The sequence below is a fragment of the Desmodus rotundus genome, chromosome 4 (assembly GCF_022682495.2).
Source record: "Desmodus rotundus isolate HL8 chromosome 4, HLdesRot8A.1, whole genome shotgun sequence".
NCBI lineage: Eukaryota > Metazoa > Chordata > Mammalia > Chiroptera > Phyllostomidae > Desmodus > Desmodus rotundus.
The window spans coordinates 21,705,256-21,723,798 of NC_071390.1; the positions used below are offsets into that span (position 1 = coordinate 21,705,256).

The window sequence follows — 18,543 nt, forward strand, 5'->3', positions numbered from 1 at the left end:
TGCAGCCTAGGGTTGAGAAGTACTTTCTGAACCCTCTGTAGGTGAGAAACCTCCTGTCCTGTGCTGGTTGGAGAGGGGGGTTGTTTCCTACTGGTCACTAAGAGGACTCATTTCTCAAAACAACTGGGGTGGCTATTGACAATTGCCAGGCCTGTGGCCCCGATATTCAAAAGACTCAGCACCCCTCCCCCTTTCCCAGAGGTCAAAGGGCCAAAATGGCAGAGATGTGGGGAAGGTTCAGCTCTCCTGGGAGGAGCAGTCAGAACTGGGTTAGTTGTTCTTTTTCCCAGGATTCTTGGCCCTTCTAAGGGGAGAAGAAGGAGGCAGCAGCGCCCACTGTGATGAACATAGCACAGCCACAAGGGAGCTTTCTCCCCAACAAAAAGTAACAGCACCTGAACTCTTCTCTCAGCCTTGCCCTTGCTATGGTCCTCCGTGGATGCCGTCGTGTGCCGGGAGAACTTATTGTGGGGGAGAGGGGTGGGAGTAAAGCTGGCTGATTCCACAGATAACCCCTTGGGGACGTCGTCTCTACATTGGAGCCAAGCCCTCCCTGGCTCCTCCTGGAGCCTCACAGGGCCAGGACGCAGGCAGGACTGGAGAGGAGGCTTAGAGTGATGGTGCTCACGGACAACCAGGGCCCTGGGGAAGTGTGTGTTTCTCCTTCCAGGTTCTCGCCTTGGAATTCTGCGACTTTCTTCTCCTGGCTACGAGATGGGTCGACTCAAAGGACCCTGCCCTTCCCATGGGTTTCCAAGCGTTTACCTTTCTGCTGCTGGGTCCGGGTCCCAAGTGAGGTGCGGTGCCAGGTCAGGGCTGGCTGAGCTCTGCTCTCGCGAGTCGTTGCCTCGGAAACCCCCAGGAGCGAATCCGACGCCGGGGCGTTCCCTAAAGTAGGGCAGGACCCCGTGCCTGCGATCTGCATAGTAACCCATTTCCCACAATTTCTGGAGGCGGAAAGAGTCTCGGAGCCTGAAGCGGGGGTGGGGGGGCGGGAAAGCAAGCGGGGCCCCTGCTCATTTTCCTGCCTGGCCTGGTTCCCAGAAAAGGATGAAGCTCACAGAACTCGATGGTAAATCTTGCTGAGCCCAGGCTGCCTCGGACGTGCGTCCCTGGAGCGCAGGGATAAAAGGAAAGCCCTTCTCTGCCAAGGCCAAGGGCGCGGCCTCTCAGGCTGCCCTCCGCAGCCCAGGACAGAGCAAGGTGGCTAGATTTCCCTTGCAGCTCAGCGCACTCAGGCCCACTCAGCGGAGTGGAACGGCTCACCTCCAAGAACCGGCCTCGTTTGCTGAATTCTCCAGCCTTCATAAGTGCAGTCAGGACCGCACCGCACCACCCAGGGCCGGTGGAGTCAGGGTCCGAGCTGGGAGGAGGCTCCAATTTACGGACTGGTCAGATCCAAGGGGTGGACACAGGCTGCATTTTCTTCCAGGCCAACCCGCCCCTCGACACACCCAAAGGACCAGGTTTGGGGGGCGACGGTGCAAAATGCCCCTTCTCTCCAGGAACCTGTTTATATTGCAAATTCTGGATGCTGGCGGGGCGGGCTTCAAAATGAGAGCCTGTTTCTCAACCTTTTCGCATTTCTGGCGAATTCCGACCAGGTATACCCTGCCTCAGAGTGTGCCCTGCCGCCGGCTTGACACTCCCTGCGGCTGGTGGGGTGGGTGAATGGAAGGGTGAATATGGGGCGCTTCCGAGTCGTTCACTAACCGTCTCTGCAGAGCTTTTAGCGGAACTCTCGACCTGGACACAGGCTTGAGGATGCCCTGGGCTGTCTCCAGCGCACCACGGGGCAGCTCCACGAGTGTGCCCCTTTGTACGCGCGGGGGAGGGGGGCGGGGGGAGGTTAATGGAGTTCTGCGAACTCCTGTTAATTGGTGATGACACCCCATGACAAGGGAGGAAGCTGGACTGCAGTGTGGAGTGGATGGTGGAACCCACCCCAGAAGGCTCGGGGATTGCTAGGTGCCCTTCTTTAAACGGATGGTTCTGCTCAGTTGGTGCAACCAAAGGCCCCAGGCCTTCCAGTAATCTGCTGCTTCAGCCAACGCCCCCCCCCGCCCTTCCCCCACTCCCCCCCGCCCTTCCCCCACTCCCCCCCCCCCCCCCCCCCGTCCAGGAACATCCCTCACGCGTCATCGCCCCAAAACTTTCTCTGTGCCAGAGCCTCTCCCACCGGTCAGGGCTGGCTGGTATGGCACTGGCGCTGTAGATCTGCTGCGAGGTGCCTTTGGGTCCCAGCGACGCTGTGCACAGAGGAGGGAGGGCAGCTCACTCTCCAGTAGATGAGGTCCAATCTCACTTGAGGCTGCTGTGGGGTTAATAACTGTCCCCTCCCTTTCCTTCTGCCCAATCCCCTGCAGAATCTGCCCAGAGCCTTATCCAGCCACCTTGGCACGGACCAGAAAGCACCCAGTTTCTGGCCTGAGATGTTCCGGAAGGGGAGAGAAGCCTGTGGCTACGAAATGGGTTTAAGGGTACCACCGTGTGTCTGCGAGCTCAAAGCCGGGCTCCTAAACCAGCGCGCCAATGTGCAGAATGTGGTCCTCCCTGCAAAGCAAGTGAACTGGTTAGAGGATGCTAGCGAAGCCCCTGAGAGTTTTTGCATAAACTTGCAGGATTGGCCTCCCAGTCTGTGTGAGGTCTCACACCTTGGAATGAGTGAGTGAGTGCAAGTGATCCTACATTTCCCTGGACTGGAGGCAAACATGGGGGTGAGATCTGGGGACGGCAGCTGATGTGCAAGCTATAGATGTCCAGGGAATGTGGGGTAAATGAATAGAAATGCAGCAGGACTGACCCCTGTGCGGACGCAGATGCGTGGGCCAGCCTGAGAACCAGCTTGGGAGGCTGAGAGGGACAGAGCAACAGCGTGCTCCTGTGAGCATGCCAGGAGGTATGGGGTGTGTGTGCATTGGGGGGGGACAAGGGGGCCGGGAGCCTCACCACTCTGCATCAGCCCCACCCTACCCCGTGCCTGCAGCCCTCTAGGGCTGGGCGGATCCTCATGGAGGTTTCCTCCCTCAAGTCTCCACCCATCCCCACTGGGTCTCTACCAGCTCTCTGCCAGCCTGCCCCACAGACAGTGGGGCACCTGTGAAAGCAGGGACTTGCTAATCTGCCGGTTGCTCCAAGGAGGGGCGGGAAGTGCACCACCTAAATACACAATGAACCTCCCTTTGCAGTGCTGTGGAGGAAAAACTCCCAGGGAGGACAGCAGCCATTTGACTTCCCCTGGAAAATCAAGGATCTAGGAATGAGGTGGAAAGAGCAGGGCCCCTGCAGATTATAGGATGCGCCCAATACAGCTCCCCCACCCGCCCCGGGGTGGAAAAGCCAGGGCAAGCCAGGGCTTCCCGAGCTTTTCCCGGAGCACCTGAAGAGAGCCAGAAATTTTACCAGCGTTATCTCTTTAATCCCTTCAGTAATCTGAGCAAAGATTGGCCCTATAATTTGGGCAGTGCAAGTGCAGGCTCCTAAAATTTAATTAACTTTCCGGAGATAGGAAGCGCAGAAGCTGAGCTCGGAACTTAGGCTGATGTTCAAAGTCACCTCAGCAGCCACCTGGGAGTGAAAGAGGACTTTCGAAAAAGGGACAGGTGCCGAAGGAGAGGAAATGGGAGATTGGAGGGGCCACACAGGTAACAGGGAAGGAGTAGGACATAAGAGACCAGGGAGGGGTGAGTGGTGTGCTGGAGAGTGAATTGTCATAACTGTATCAGAAGAGGTATTGATTGTGTCTGTATTTTTCATTTCTGTAAATAAAATGGAAAATACTCTAGGGCAAATAAAATGCAAGCCATATTTGACACGTAAGTTTAGGAATCCAGGATTCAATAGCAGACACAGGGTGGTAATTTAAGACCTGGATCCTTGAACTAGCATCAGAACCATGGAAGGCTTCTTCTAAATCTGGAATCTCAGACCCCACCCCAGACGTAATGAATGAGAATCTGCATTTTAACAAGTGTTCCTTCCGCACGTTAAAGTTTAAGGCAATGTCAAGAGACATGTATACAATATATGAATGAGTACATCTTATATTGTACATAAAGGAGCCTTTCCTGGCCCACCTCGCTACCTCCTCCTCCTCCTCTACCACTCTGGAGGAGGCAGGAAAGACAGGAAGGCTGTGCTCTCTTTTCATATTCTGACTGATCCTTACTGCCTAAAAGACCAACATAATAAACATAATTCCCCTGCAGACTGCACGCTTGTACCCATCCCAACATAGTCACGGTTCTCCAGCCCAGAGCAGCCTCCCCAGCGACAGGCTTTGCACAGAGCAGATGGAAAAGGGAAGAAAGGATTTTCCTTCCTGGTTCGCCATCCCTTTGTCTAATAAAGTGTGATTCATTGCTACTATTTTTAACTTTCTGCTTGTTTGAGCCCTCTCAGCCTGCTAACCCAGAAGAGGGAGAAGCAGGGTGGAAGTGCACAGAGCCCCCATCCAGCCCAGGAGCAGGCAAGCCAAGGCTGGGAAGGCCCAGAGAGTGGGTGCTGGACTGATGTGGAGGAAGAGGAAGGGGAGGTGTCATAGGCCTGGCGGTGCTTCAAGGATAGCCTTGGAAAGCAGGGTGAGGGGCCAGGCAGTCAGAGCCAAAAGGGGCCCAGTAGCTTGGAAGCATTTTTTTCCCCAGAGTCCTAGGGGGCAAACTCTCAGGGAACTGCCCCCCCCCCCCCCGAACTAAGAGCTCCCTCCACAAACTGAGACATCCTTTAAGGAGGCTGGTAGGGTCTCAACTTGACGCCTCCCCAAATCCACCACATCTCTCCCAAGGGCCCTAGTTCTAGGGTTAGACCCTGAGTGGGAATGCTGATCCCCACCTCTCATCAGCTGTATGCTCTTAGGCAAGTTGCTCTGGACTTCTGTTTTCCTTGTCTGTGAAGTGGGATGGAAATACCACCTACCTCACAGGGCGGTTGTTAGGTGCATATAATACCTTTAAAACCTAGCGCAGTGCCTGGAACAAGGAAAACCCTCAATAATGTTGCTTATTAATATTACTATCGTTATTACTTTCCACTAAGGCTGGTACAGCCACCCTGCTGTCCCTAGGGTCCCTCAGATCCTAAACTCCCATGGCTTCGGCTCCAGTCTCATCTCACCTCATGGCCCCTAGAGGGCGCCCGGATCTCGCTTGTGCTGCCTTTCTGCATTGAGGCCCAAAGTCAGGCTCCCACTTGGGGAGATTGAGTCGCTGCCGCTGCCTCCAGCAATTGGGTTTTGAGATTCCTCCCGCAGGAACTGAAGATACATGGGCTCTAGGACCACAGCGCAGAAAACGTAAGGGGGCAGGAGCAGCCTCCCCCTTGGGGTGACACTTGGCATTGGGGGCCTTGAATCCCCAGGCCCTCCACCACCTTCTGGAACACGCAAGGAGACCAGGATTTCAGTAGGCTTGAGGAAGCAGAGGTGACCGCTGGATTTCTGGGCCTTGTTAGGGTCTTGGCCAGAATACAGGGCGGTCCGTGGCCCCCAAGCTCAGTCTCAAGCTCATTGGTGGAGGGGGGAGGGGCAGGGTGGCTTCCAGAGTTGCAGAGCTGGGAGTTAAAGCACGGCCTAGAAAATCCCCACCCCCAGGCTGACTGGCAGTCCAGTTAGTCCCTCCTCCCTCCCGGCTAGGAGAGGAAGGGAGAAAAGGGAGAGAAGGGGTGCCCCCTGGAGGGGTGGATGCAGGATTGGTGGGGCCCTGAGAGGGTAAGCTTGTGAGAGTGGCTGCGAATGCCAGCAGTGGAGATTGTGTATGCACATGTGTACCTAGCACCGCACACCTGTAGCTCTCCCTTGAGTATCACGGCACAACCCATGCATAGGAGAAGGGGCTATGTGAGGCTGTACACAATGTAGGCTGTGAACGAGGGGATGTGAGTTTGTACCCACCCAACACAACATGGATACCCATGGCTCCCTCCACTCCTATCCCTTTCCCATCCATGGAATGCACCATCTTCCGAGTCTGCTCTGAGCTCCTTGGAAATCTAAACTGGCACCGGCCCTCCCTGCTGCACTGTCAGGTCCCATGTCCCACTCTCTGCTGTGAGGGATCGAGGAGTGGGTGCAGATGAGTGGTGCCAGAGGCCTTTCCAGCCGCTATTGGGCAGTGAACTCCTGCCATTGGGGAAAAGCCCAGGCAGCCCCTGTTAGTTGCCCAGGCAGCAGCCTGGCTGCCAGGCTCCAAACTCTGAGCTGATTAGGGAGGGCCTAGGATGGGAATTTGCTGCTTCGGAGCAGGACCCTGGGGGCTGTGTGGGAGTGAGTGGTGTGTGAAGGTGGGTGTGAGGGGAGCCAGAGGAGCAGAGCATGAGGGAGGAGGTCTCCTCCCACCTCTGGCCCGAGGGGCCCTCAGGGCAGCCCTGGGGCCACAAGTACCCCTTCCTCAGCATGGCCATTGATTCCCAGCTGCTCTAGCTCTGCACCTGGAACCTACTTTGCCTGCTTGCAAGTCACACACCACAAACAGGATGGATGCCCATCCGAGTCCTAGGCCGGGGGCAAACTGCACACTCCGCAATGCGGGGGGAGCATTACCAGGCGGTGCTCAGGCCATGCATGCCCACACAGCCCCCAAGCACAGATCCCGCTGCACAAAGCCATTATTATAGTTAACAGGTTGAGCCAGATTCTCTGTGTCGCTCTGTGCCACCGGAGGCACAGCACGGACTTCTAGGACCCCCGCCCCGCAAGAGTTTCTGGGCCCCCACTGAACCACCCGGCTGGGTGCTCAGGGCTCACTCAAGGCAAGGAAGGAAGCGGGCCTTTTTGTCCAGGCAGGTTCGTTATTTTCTCTTCTTTTCCCGCACCTCTACATACAATTATTCGGATAATTCCTTTTCTATTTTTGAACAGAGAGACCGACCATTTCCGGCAGGCGCCTGGCACGCGGGGAGCTGTGAGATTTCTGCTGCGGATAGTTGGCCCTGCCTGTGGCCTTCGCAGCCCCCTCCCGTCTAGCCTCTGCCCCGCTAGGAACGAGGTTGCAGGCCCCGCCAGCCTGGCCTTTCCCGGCAGCTGCGGACCTCGGCTGACGCGGGATTCGCCAGGATTTGGTCCCAACGAATTCCTGGCCAAGAGTGGATAGTCTTGTGCGGTTCATCAGCACCAACAGCCTCAGTGCCCCCGGGGTCTGGTACCTCTGGGACGCATCGCTCCAGGGCATGTGCATGTGGGAGGGGTCCCAGGAGAGCGTGCGACCCGGGCCACCAGCGAGCTCTGGGAGCAGGCGCGGGAGGTCCGAGTAGCTGGTTAGGGCAGCCAGGTGGCCACCCACACCCGCATTAGGCGTGAGGTGGGGGGCAGCAGCGCTCGCAACTCTGGTATGCGGGGTGCCCACTTCCCCGCGAATCCCCGATGAGCTGGACAGGAGCCGAGAGCAGCCGGGCTGAGCGGGCGTTCGCCGGCTGGACTGAGTGTGAGCCTTAGCTGTTTGTAAAGCTGGGAGGTAGGAGGTATTTTGGAGAGGAGGTGCCTTATGCCTAATTTTGGTTGCGTTTGTCTTGTAAGAGGGGGAGACGGAGTAGGAGTGAAGAACCCGGTTTGTGGGTTTATGTTTGGGCTGTGCAGCTGCTCCCGATTCCTACCTCAGCTCCTCCGCTGGGCAGTGTGAGGCCAGAAAATATCCAGGAGCCTCCAGACGCAGCAGCTTCTGGGAGGCGGCTGTTCCAGGGACCGGGAGGCCCCAGTCTCCCTGCGGTCCCGCCACTCTGGACTCCTGCAGCCTGGAGGCACTGAAGGTATGAGTCTTAGAGACCGAAAATGGAAGACACCTCACCAAAGGAAGAGCGGGGGCTGGGAAACTCCAGGACCGGTGAGAGGGGAGGAGACAGCCAGACCTGCCCAGGCAGAAGGAGACGAATTCTACGGTTCCAGGAGGCAGTTTCCGGATTTCGCTCAGCCAGGTACTGGGCGCTGCAGCCACTGCAGGCGTGAGACCCACTGCAGACTCTGCGTTGTGGCCAGGAGCTGCTCCCCACGGCCAGCGACAGAGTCTGTCAGGGCCTGGCCTTGGTCACCCCGTGGGTCTGGGGGGTGGGGACAGGCGGCTGACCTATGATTTTTAGGCCCAGAATTCTCTCTTGAAGAGAGCCAGCGCCAAGGGGGCCACAGATGAGAGATGAATGAGCACTGCCCATTCCCCACACAGCCAAATTTCCCCTTGGGCCTCCTTGGGTGGGAGGTTGCTGTGTTTTGTCCCGATTTCTAGGGCAAGTCCAGGATGGCAGCTTGATCAGGGATGAAGGACAGTGGCCCTCCCCCCGCAGCCCCAATCCCACTGCACACAGCTCTGTACACAAAACCAGCCCCCCACACCACACACTTCTCATTTCTAGACACAAAGTTTTCCCACTCTCCCATCCCAAAGAGCCTCCTATCTCCCCTCTCTATACCCCCAGGATGGCATGTTCCCCAGGTCCTCACTACCTAGCTCCTTCCGCAAAAGCAGGCCCCAGTCATTTTTGTGGACCTGAGACTGGTGTAGTGTGTGTATGTGGAGGGGGTGGGGACCAGATATTATGGGAAGTGTTGTGCCCTGTGGCTGCTGTCCTGGCTGGAGTGGTCTGAAGCTTCTCTGAATGTTCTTGAGAAGTCCCCTATTCAGATCCCCCCTAGGGCAGGCTGGTGCTGGGAGCTATGAAGGCCCGCTCAGAGCACCACAGAGGATCCTGGCCCCCTTGCTCACTCAGTGTCCCAGGGTCTGCAGCTTGCTGGGTAAGGGCCTAGAACTCCAGAGTTGCTAGCAGACGTTAGTACCCCCACAATGTATCTGCACACCCTACCTGAGACCCCCACTATCTTGTACACCACCAGTGGACAATTATACACACACACACTCACTGGCAGGAACAGTCATCCACAGTGATCCCCACTCCCCACTAATTCATTTCCCCAAATATATATATACTGTCACACATGAGTATATACAGTAAAATACACATCTCACAAATGATTACATCTCACACTCAATCACATTCCCATAATTACAGATGACACCCAATCACACATTCACACATTAACATGAAGCAGATGCACAAGGAGAAACGAATATGTACTCTCACAAACACTAACATGATTCACACACAATCGCAGATATGGGTGGGTGATCATACACTTACCCCTCAAACCCAGCCCCACTTACACATGGTCACACACACACACAAGTTCGAGTGGATACTGATAGTTTCGATTTGCAACTTACGCAGAAACAAGCACACCGATAATTGCAAACACAATTACAAATATTCACTGTCAGTAACATTCTCATCGCCCACACCATTGCCAACACACGATGCACACACACAATTCTCACACTCAGAGACACTGTATCCGCTCCAACACTAGCTGTCCCAGGAGAGCCTTGCTGTCCCTCCTTTCCTCAGCTCTGCCTTCTCTGTTCCCCTTCTTCCTCTCCCCAGGGTCCGCTGGTCCTGGCCCCCAGATGTCCCTCAAGCTCAGGCATCAGTAGCTGCCCTGGCAGCACCAGCTCACACCAAACCCAAGTAGCTGCAAGGTGCTGGGCTCAGCAAGGAGCAGGCTGCCCTAACTCCGGATCCGGAGGGTTTTATTTTTTTCACATAAATTACACAAGCACTTTATAAAATGGTTACACAGAAAACACCTTATAAGTGCATAACTTAAACCCCCCCATGAACAGGATCTGGAGAAATAGGCTGACTTTGGGTGAAAACTCGACTGTGCGTACCTGGGTGCGGCTAGGGGGGTGCTGGAGGTCTGGCAGGCCAAGCAATGCTGTGATGGCTGTGGTGTGTGGGATGGCATGTCACAGTGTAGCCGTGGCCTTGTGTCTATGAGAAGTGCTCATCAGAATGCTGTTCAGAATGTGTCTAGGTCTCTCCTGGCTGAGGCCAGACGGTGAGGACCAGGGGTAAGAAGGCTATGGCCCTGTGTGTGCATGACAGTCTGCCATAGGTCCCCTCTGTGTGACTCTGGGGTGACACCACGAGCGAGGGACAGTGAAATCATTTCTGCGTGGGCCTATGGGTGTCGGTGTGTGATGAGGAGTGGGATAGAGAGAAGTTCAAATGACAGCCCATGCTGTCCTCAGGGGACCCCAGAAACTCCTCTTCCCTCCGGTTCCCGTGCCTCTCTTGATCGGTCCCACATTAAAAATCAGAATAAAATAAAACAGACGCAACTGAGACCGACTCTGAACAGTTCTAGCGGGCGCAGGACCGCATGGGAGTTTGGGAGGAGGTTGCTGGTCCTTGTCCTCTGTGATTTTTTCTCCTTTTCCACTGAAGAGAGAAGTTTCCGCGCGCGCGCAGACCCCTGCGGGGGGCGCAGCGTTCCCCTCCCGAGTGCGGTCTGAGGCGGGTGGAGTCCAGGACAGTCCCGGCTCTCAGGCCTTGGCGGCGACCCCTTGGCTGGGCCGGGGTCTCCGGAGTGGAATGGGCAGAATCACTCGCAGGCTGACGCCACCGACGTGACGCTGGTGATTTTGGTCGAGTCGTCGGACCACGGCTGCAGGTTCTGCAGAGCGAAGAGCGACGAGTTGTGCACGCAGAGCGGGTCCGCAGGCAGCGGCTGCGCCAGGCTCTTCTGGAAGGCCTCTTGCTGCAGCTGCAGGAGGATGCGGTTCGCCTGCTGCCTCTCGGCCTCGCGCTCCTCCGCAGTCTGCCGCCTGCACCGGGGACAAGCCGTTACCCACGCTTCGGCACGGTCCCGAGAGAGAGCCTGAGCGGCACTGCTCCCCTCGGCAGCGCCCAGCTCCAGCTTGGGCCCCTCTAAAGCATTCCCTTATCTTGAAGATCCCGACTCCGACAAAGACTGTAACCCCAAGAGTAGAGGGAATGGCGCTATATCGGGGAAGCTGTGGGAAAATCCGGTAGGCAAACAGCTGGGGCTCCTCATCTGCGCGCGGCGCCTACACACCACCCTCGAAGGGCGGCGCGGCCGAGGATAGGATGGCATCTCGCCTCTCCCAACCCTGGGCAACCCTTCCCCGCCAGGCCAGCGCAGAGGCAAAGGCCGGCGGACACGAGCTGCCCCTCCAGACCTCTCTTCTTCCCCTTTTCTCTGCAAACACTTCCCAGGGCTTCGACCTTCTGCGCTAAGAGCCCTGTGCCCTGCCGAGACTACTGCCACACCAGTCTGCTTTCTCCACCAAGGCGGTCGGTCCAGGGAGGCGACGGCTCACTTATTCCATTTAATGCCTTCCCTCCACCCCGTCAACTGAGATCAAACGTCTGTCTCTAAGGTGGACAGACCTAATGGGAGTCCCCGGGGCCTCCAGAAGCAATTTGTAGGCGATCGATGAAGCCGCGCAAAGCCAGGGAGGGCCTCTCCCAGCGACTGCCGCCGGCCTCCTTCCCGCCGCCCCTTCTTGCTTTTTGCCCTGTGTCTCTCTGGCTCTCGTCTTCTCCTCCGTTACTGCACTTTAAACTGCTGGACTGTTTCTCTTCCTTTGGTCTCTGTGTCTTTATCTCTTGTTTTCTTTCACCCCCACCCTCACCCCTTTGGCTCTTTTAGAATTAAGGGAATTTGTTTGAAACGAAAATGAAGGTTTTAATCCTCCATTGGTTTCTTTTTATATATACAACACTTCGTTAGGCTGCCCGGTTTCCTCTTCTCCTTGGGGTGGGGTATCTATCTTTGCCGCCCGTTTGCATGTCCGGTTCTCTCTTTGCCTGCCGCTCTTTCTCTGCCCCCCACCTGGGAGGGGGCTTGCCTGGCTCTTCCCCTCCCCTAGGTTACAGCCCTGGGTGGGCCTTGAGAACATCAGCGTCTCCCCTACCCAGCTAGCCCTTACTCCTCTTGAACTAGCTGTCCAGAGGTCTGAAGCTGGTCCTCCACCCCTTCCCAGGCGGCAGGAATGTGGGGAGGGGAGGGCAGCAGACTCACGGGGCAGTGGCTTCCTTTGTGGCCACCACGGCGGAATCCCGGGCAGATTCCTCGCCTTCATTCAGAAAAAGAGGAAACTCCAATTCCTTCCTCCCGTCCCAGGCCCGCCCGGCCCGGCGCCGCTGCCTTAGCCCAGACTCTTGCGCTACCCCCTGAGGCCTGAGCTAGCGAGAAACTCCGGGTAGGCATGGTAGGGGGTTTGCGGGCCAGATGCACAGGAGGGTGCAGGGATGCAGAGCGCCCAGCAGAGAAAGCGCCGGTGTGTGCGGAGAATAAGGCTGCCTAAGGGTCAGTGGGACACTTTATGTGCTTAAGAAAGAGAAGGGGGGTGTCAGGGAGGCAGAGAAGGAGAGAGAGAGAGAGAGGTGGGGGACAGAGAGAGGACAGAATTCGAGATATATGGGGGAAATTTAGTGTAGTTGTGGGTGTGTGATGTGAGAAGGGGAAATCTCTCTCTCTCTCTCTCCCTCACACACACACACACATACACACACACACCCATCTGCTCCTAATTGATCCCGGATTCAGTGGGACCCTCGAAAACCCCGACGCAGCCGGCGCGGATTGATTTTCCCCTTCTAGGGAGGGGGACCCACTGCCCTAAGGCGGGGGAGGAAGGAGGGAGTCAGCAGAACCCAGGCCGTGGTCTGGGGCCCCAGACGCTCTGCAGAGATCCCGGCTGGGGCGCAGAAACAGGGTGTGGGCCATCCTGTCTCCAGTCTCGGGGATAGGGGAGGCATCTTTGTAAGCGTGAGTTTGTGCAAACAAAAAGTCCCGCAGGACTCTGATCCAGGAAGCTCGGACTGCATAGACTGTTCTAACCGGCTGTTTCCCCAAGCAGCCGCGAAGATCAACAGCGTCTACACCCGCACTAAATTGTGCCCGTCAGAAAAACAGGAAGCCTCCAGTAAAACAGGCCCAGGGCTCTTCAGCCCCATCTCGGTCATCGGCCTCCCTTGCCTCCCACTCCCCAAGAGCCTGGCAGGAGGTGCTCGCTCCCCTGAACAGATCAGAAACCAGGAGCGGAGGGAATGTGAGCGCCCCGAGAGGTATGGAGCCTCGAGCGGCCGGCCGAGATTGTGTCGCCCGTGTCGACCACACCGCGCCCGCCCCGCGCCCTCTCACCTCCACTTTGTCCTCCGGTTCTGGAACCAGGTTTTGACCTGCGCGTCAGTCATTTTGAGAGCCTTGGCCAGGGCAGCGCGCTCGGCCGAGGCCAGGTACTTCTGGCGATGGAAGCGCTTCTCCAGCTCGCAGATCTGCAGGCGCGTGAAGGAGGTGCGCGGCTTCTTCTTCTTGGGGGGCGTCCGGTTCTGATAGGGGTGACCTATACGGCGTGTTACAGTGAAGGGTGAGAGGGCCACTGGAGCGGGAGACAGACAGATGGCAGAGGCAAGCGGCAGAGCGTCAGGAGGTGTCACAGGCCCGACACCCCGCGAATCAATGAGTGTAGCGGCTAAACCCCACGAGCAGGGCCTCGATCCTCTTCCCAAAAGCCCTCAGCTCCCAGCCCGGGCGAGAAACAACCCCCTCCCGCCGCCAAGCCGCAGCCGCTGCCACCACGGAGGCCTCCCTAGCCCCGGGCTCCCATGTACCGAACCAGACACCGCCACAGTCACCTCCCCAATCTCACTGAGGCTAGCTAAATATCGCAGCTCTCCGCAGCCCCAGGTCTCCAGCCTCAGAGAAACTGCCCAACAGTAAGAGGCCATGCTTGGTTAAGACCCTGGATCCTGGGTCCTGACCTGAGCGTCCATCACACAGCAACACACACAGACACACCGCGTGCAACAGTGACACATTATAGATCTGCACAGCCGCACGGGCACACGGGAAGGCGCGCACAGGACATGGGGCCACAGCAGGTGACACGAGGCAACAGCCATTCCCTCCTTCCGAAGCTTCTTTAGACCTGAGGAGGATTAGATGGGTGGTGGCACCCCTAGGTAGGCCCTGTGCGGAGCACCTTTCACCAGCCCCAGGACCAGGGAGTTCCAGGCTGGGAGTTCCAGCAGAGTCCTTCAGGACAGGCCTGGCCTGGGGCTGGGGGGGTTAGGCACCAGGCCCTGACTCCCCAGACTTCAGAAAACTTGGGCTGGGGCAGTGGGGCCCCCACGGTACAGGGCCCTTCCTGGAGGCCCAAAGTGGAACGGCTGTTGTGCCTCTGCGCACCCCTCCTAAACTTTTGCTGTGTAGTCAGAGTGTGAGCCAAGGTTCCAAGGTTGGAACAGGAGCAGGGGCCTGTGACGCCTTGGGGTCACCTGGCCTAGGGTCTAGTTCTAAGCCGCCTATCCCCCTTTCACAGTTGGACGCTGGAGGCCGAGCCCCACGGGAGTCGCGCCTGTTTCTCCCGCTTCCTCTCCCTAAGGCCTGGTCCAGAACCCAGACTCAACTCGTGGCTGCTTCCCAGCGGGCTTGGGGGGAGGATGGTGTTCTAGGATCTAGGGGACGCCAAAGGAAGCGGGAAGTGAAGCCGGAGGAAAAGGATCCACTCAGGAGCGGGGGGCTGAGTACTGAGAGAGGAAGCGAGAGCGGAGGCAGCCGGGGCAAGCGGAGGAAGGCGCGGAGCAGGCACTGGAGAGCGCGGCAGCCGGCGCCACCGAATACGTAATCGTCCCAGGAGTAGTCCTGAGGTGGCCAATTGATCGTCGGCCTGGCCAGTGTGTTATTTATGCTGGAGGGCCCAGGGTACAGGGTGCGGGGAGGACGCCAAGCCGGACAGAACGAAAACGAAGCGGGTGGCTTAGCCTCAGGCTGCCACCAACCCGGACGAAGCCTACAGTCGGGGAAGTGCCCATGAGCTCCGCTGCTTTACTCGGACTCTTGGCCCCTGTTGGACAGGCAGCGCAATGGACACTGGAGCTTGGAATGTGTGAGAGTGTGTGTGCGTGGGGCGGGGGGGCAGGAGGTGGGGAACCTGCTCTTTCCTCGCGTCTGATTCTGAGGATCGCTGCTTCGGCCAGAGAACATCGGGATGGAAGAAGTAGTTTGTTCATAATGCGCCCCTTCTCTGAGATCCCTTCTCTGCTTTCCCCAAATGCAGGCGGAATGTAGTCCCAAAGCTACAGACCCCTTTCCTCCGCCTAACCAGTCCCAGGAACTCCGAGAGGGGATCAGGGAGCTCTTAGCAGACTTGGGGTCCTGCGAAAGAGACGCAGAGGGGCCCAGGCTGGGAGAACTCTTCCAGCATGGCGATTCCTTGAGCATAGATAGGTGGCAGGCTGCTAAATTTGGAGAAAGCACCAAGAGGAGCTGGGCGACTAGGCGCGCAAAGGGGCCAGCGGGAAGCCACGTGGGGCGGGGGGAAGAAGGGGGAGTGCAGAGCCGTGGCTGCAGCCCGGCGGGGCGCGCGCAGGCCGGACTCACCTGTGAACCTGTCCTTTGTGTATCTGCGGTTACTCTCCATCCAGGGAAAGGTGAGGCCGGTGAGGTTGTTAACGCCCGGCACTGCAGGCACGGAGGGCACTGTTGGCAAGCCGGTAGCCAGAGGCTGTGGATGGGCCACTGTTCCAGCTAGTGGCCTGTGCGCTGGCACCCGAATCACCCCCGCAGCACTCAGCGCCGCTCCGCCGCCGCCGCCCGGACCGGGGCCGCCCGCCAAGGCCATGTTCACATTGTAGGAGCCGGCCAGCGGGCCCATGCTGCAGGCGCCGCCCCCGCTGCCAGCCGGGCCACCAGGACCGCTTGGGCCGCCTGCTCCATAGGCCCCCGCGCCCCCAGCCCCTGCCCCGGTCACCGGTCCCCCGCCGCCGTAAGGGTAGGCGCCTCCGACTAAACAGCCAAGGCCGTATTCTCCGTCCTGGAGGCGTGAGTTTGGCCCCATACAGCCACTCTGGTCCGGGCTGTTGAGGATCTGGTCGATGCCGAAGCTGATGGGCTCCGCGTGGCCCGGGTGGAGATGGTGCGGACCCAGGTGATCCATGCTGGCCCCCCGGCCCGGGCCCCGCGGTGGGGGGGGGGCCTGGGCGGCGGGGCTCGCTGTTTTTCGCTCTGGGGGCAGAGCGCAGGGGCGCAGGGGCGCAAAGGCGGGAGCTGCTCCTGGCTGCGCGGAGACTTGGAGGCGAAGTGCGCAGAAGGGCTAAAGTAGGGGGAGGGGATGGGGAGAGGGGGCGACGTATTCTACTCCTCTCCTGCTGCTCCTTCCCTTCTCCGGCTGCTTGCTCGCTGTTGACTCTGGGACATCAATCACCGGGCGAAAAAGCCCGGTGCGAGCGAGCTTTGCCGTTGCGACTCGGTCTCTCCATTGGCTGTGCGCAGAGAGGAGCGGGGTGAATGACAGCGCGGGGGAGGGGCGGAGACGAGGAGTGAGAGGCCGGGAGCCGAGACAGATGCAGGAGCCAGAGACAGAAGGACGGCGACTGAGGCTCAGAGAAGTACTTCGGTAAGAGGGGAAACAGAGACTTAAAAGGAGAAAGAAAAAGAACAGGATGCTGCCGTTCCCAGAGACCGACAGACAGACGGAGCGAGCCCAGGAGGTGGTGGTCAGAGCCCTCCTCTCAGACAGGCAGGAGCCGCCCCCTAACTTTGAATTGGACCAAAGGGGTCCAGCCCACCGGCCTCTGGGGAAGAGGTGTCCCAGCGCTACTGGAGAATCTCCCCAAGGGCTCAGCTGGGAAACGCCTGTCCATCAACCAGAGGATTTACACCAAACTTGAAGTCCAGCTTGTTAGAAAGTAGAAGACTGTCTACTCCCCAGGTATGGAGCCCAGGCCCCCGAGGCAGGGAAGGTGAGTTCAGGCTTGCCCTTCTTTAAAACACACGCCTATGAATAGGCTATTTGTTGGAAAAAATCAACAACTACCCCTACTCAGCCCATTTAGAGAAACTGAGGAAGGGAAGACTTTCTGAGAGGCAGGCACAAGATGAGGGAGTTAGCTTGGGGCCTGTTGCCAGGGTGCCCATGCATCAACATACCCCTTTCCTTCAAACTAAACATGTCTCAAGAAGCAGTTACCACAGTATCTGAATGAATTCAGTCGGATTGTTTTCACATAGCAACTGGGCGGGGGGTTGGGGGGTGGTGGCTATTTCAAGCAAAAAAACCTTTGGACTGTGGTAAGGGGAGGGAGTTATTTTCTTACTTTTGGAATCTTGGGAGGGAACCTAGGGGCTTAAGGCAGTGGGGGCTGGGGATGGTGGGACCAAGAAGAGGGAAGTGCATCCTGGACAAATTTAGGCCTCTTCAAAGTTTTGCCTGTGGCTAACTGGCTTAGAGCCCAGGAGAGAAGGAGGAAACTCCCTTTGCTGCTTCCCCTCTTTCCCCTCTCCAGTGGGGAACAGTTTGATCCCTCCCAGAAGCCAAGCTCTGGGAAGGGCGCAGGCTGGATCACTTGGGATCTATTTCTGGTCTGTTCTAGATTCAACAGGCCTTTGGAGCAGTGTCCTTTCCGTCAGGCGCTGTGCTAGAACGGGAAGGCACACATTCTACTCACCAGCTCTTATTGCAATGTAGTATTTGCTTTGGCCACGTCTGTTATTCCACTTGAAGAGATCTCCTTGGAGGCAAGAAATGACTTATTCATCTCTGTTCCTCCCTGCGGAGTATAGCCCCAAACCACTTTGAATGAATAATAAATTAGTCAACCTCCTTATTCAACAAGTTTATTTGAGCACCTACTATACATCAGGCATAGTTTTGAAAAGTTATTTATTTTAGAGAGAAAAAAACATTGATATTTGCTGTTCCACCTACTAATGCATTCATTGGTTGATTTTTGTATGTGCCCTGACCAAGGATCGCACCAGCAACCTTGGCGTATCAGGACAATGCTGTAACCAACTGAGCTACCCAGCCAGAGCTCAGGCATGGTTCTTGGCATTGAGAAAAGGTCAGTGAACAAAACAAAGCTCCTGCCCTTGTGGAGCTCATATTCCATAGGGGGGTTGTAAAGAAGCAAATACAATAAGGCAGATTATGAAAAGTGTTATGGAGAACACTAAACTCTACACTAACTCTTTGAGATGAGTATTATCTCTATTTTATAGACACAAAGAAATCAAGTCTCAGCGAGGCTAAGTGACTTGATCAAGATCGTGGGCCTGGATTCCACTTGCTTTTATGAGTTACCCTGGACACCTGACTGCTGGCTGGAAGGGCTTCTCTATAAGGAGAACCTTGTCGGGGCTCCGGGCAGGTGGACAGGGGCCCATTCAATATAAAGGCAGATGTGGTCGTTTTAACACTCAACAGAGACATGAGGAGAGAACCCCCACTGCCTTGCCAGTTCCCGCCTCTCCACCCACCCAATTCAGGAGGTTCCATAACCTTCTTTGGAAGTTATTTGAACCTGAAAACGCCTCTTTCCTGCCTCCTATGTTGAAGGAACTGAAGAAGAGAAGAAGAGATAGACGTAAGTGTTTTACTGAGAAACTGTGTGCCAGGCGCCACACCACACTGATCTCATTTAAGACCCAAAACCCTGTGAAGTTAATAGAAACATCCCCATTTTTAAATAATTAAAAAATGAATGCTCATAGCCATATTACTCATAAAGGCCAAAAAGTAAAAAAAAAAAAAGAAGAAGAAGAAGAAGAAGAAGAATTTAGATGAATGGATAAATAAAATGTGGTGTTTCCATACAACTGAATATTATTCAGCCATAAAAAGGAAGTCCCGGTTCATGCTACAACATGAAAGAACCTAGAAAACACGCCTCCCTCCATGCTAAGTGGAAGAAGCC

At 56.8% G+C, this 18,543-nt stretch overlaps 1 protein-coding gene across 2 annotated transcripts; it reads right to left on the reverse strand.

Moving 5' to 3' along the window:
• Nucleotides 1-9,546: 9,546 nt before the first annotated feature.
• On the reverse strand, nucleotides 9,547-15,785 carry TLX1 (T cell leukemia homeobox 1). 2 transcript variants are annotated; one of them, XM_053922524.2, is made up of 3 exons: nucleotides 15,230-15,785; nucleotides 12,989-13,190; nucleotides 9,547-10,643 (listed from the first exon to the last, which is right to left on the reverse strand). In XM_053922524.2, exons 1-3 carry the CDS (start codon nucleotides 15,783-15,785, stop codon nucleotides 10,421-10,423), a joined length of 981 nt encoding a protein of 326 aa, XP_053778499.1. In that variant the 3' UTR covers nucleotides 9,547-10,420. The 2 variants fall into 2 exon arrangements, with proteins under 2 accessions (XP_053778499.1, XP_024411490.2); XM_024555722.3 differs by having other exon boundaries at nucleotides 12,989-13,226.
• Between the last annotated feature and the right edge of the window lie 2,758 nt (nucleotides 15,786-18,543).

What these genes read in the sequence shown, in the direction of transcription:
- TLX1 (XM_024555722.3), bottom strand. Translation starts at nt 15,785, where the DNA reads ATGGATCACCTGGGTCCGCACCATCTCCACCCGGGCCACGCGGAGCCC. An exon ending in CACAAAGGACAGGTTCACAG is followed by an intron (nt 13,227 to 15,229) that starts GTGAGTCCGGCC and finishes CTCCCGCTCCAG; the next exon opens with TGGCCCTCTCACCCTTCACT. An exon ending in AACCGGAGGACAAAGTGGAG is followed by an intron (nt 10,644 to 12,988) that starts GTGAGAGGGCGC and finishes TCCCCGGTGCAG; the next exon opens with GCGGCAGACTGCGGAGGAGC.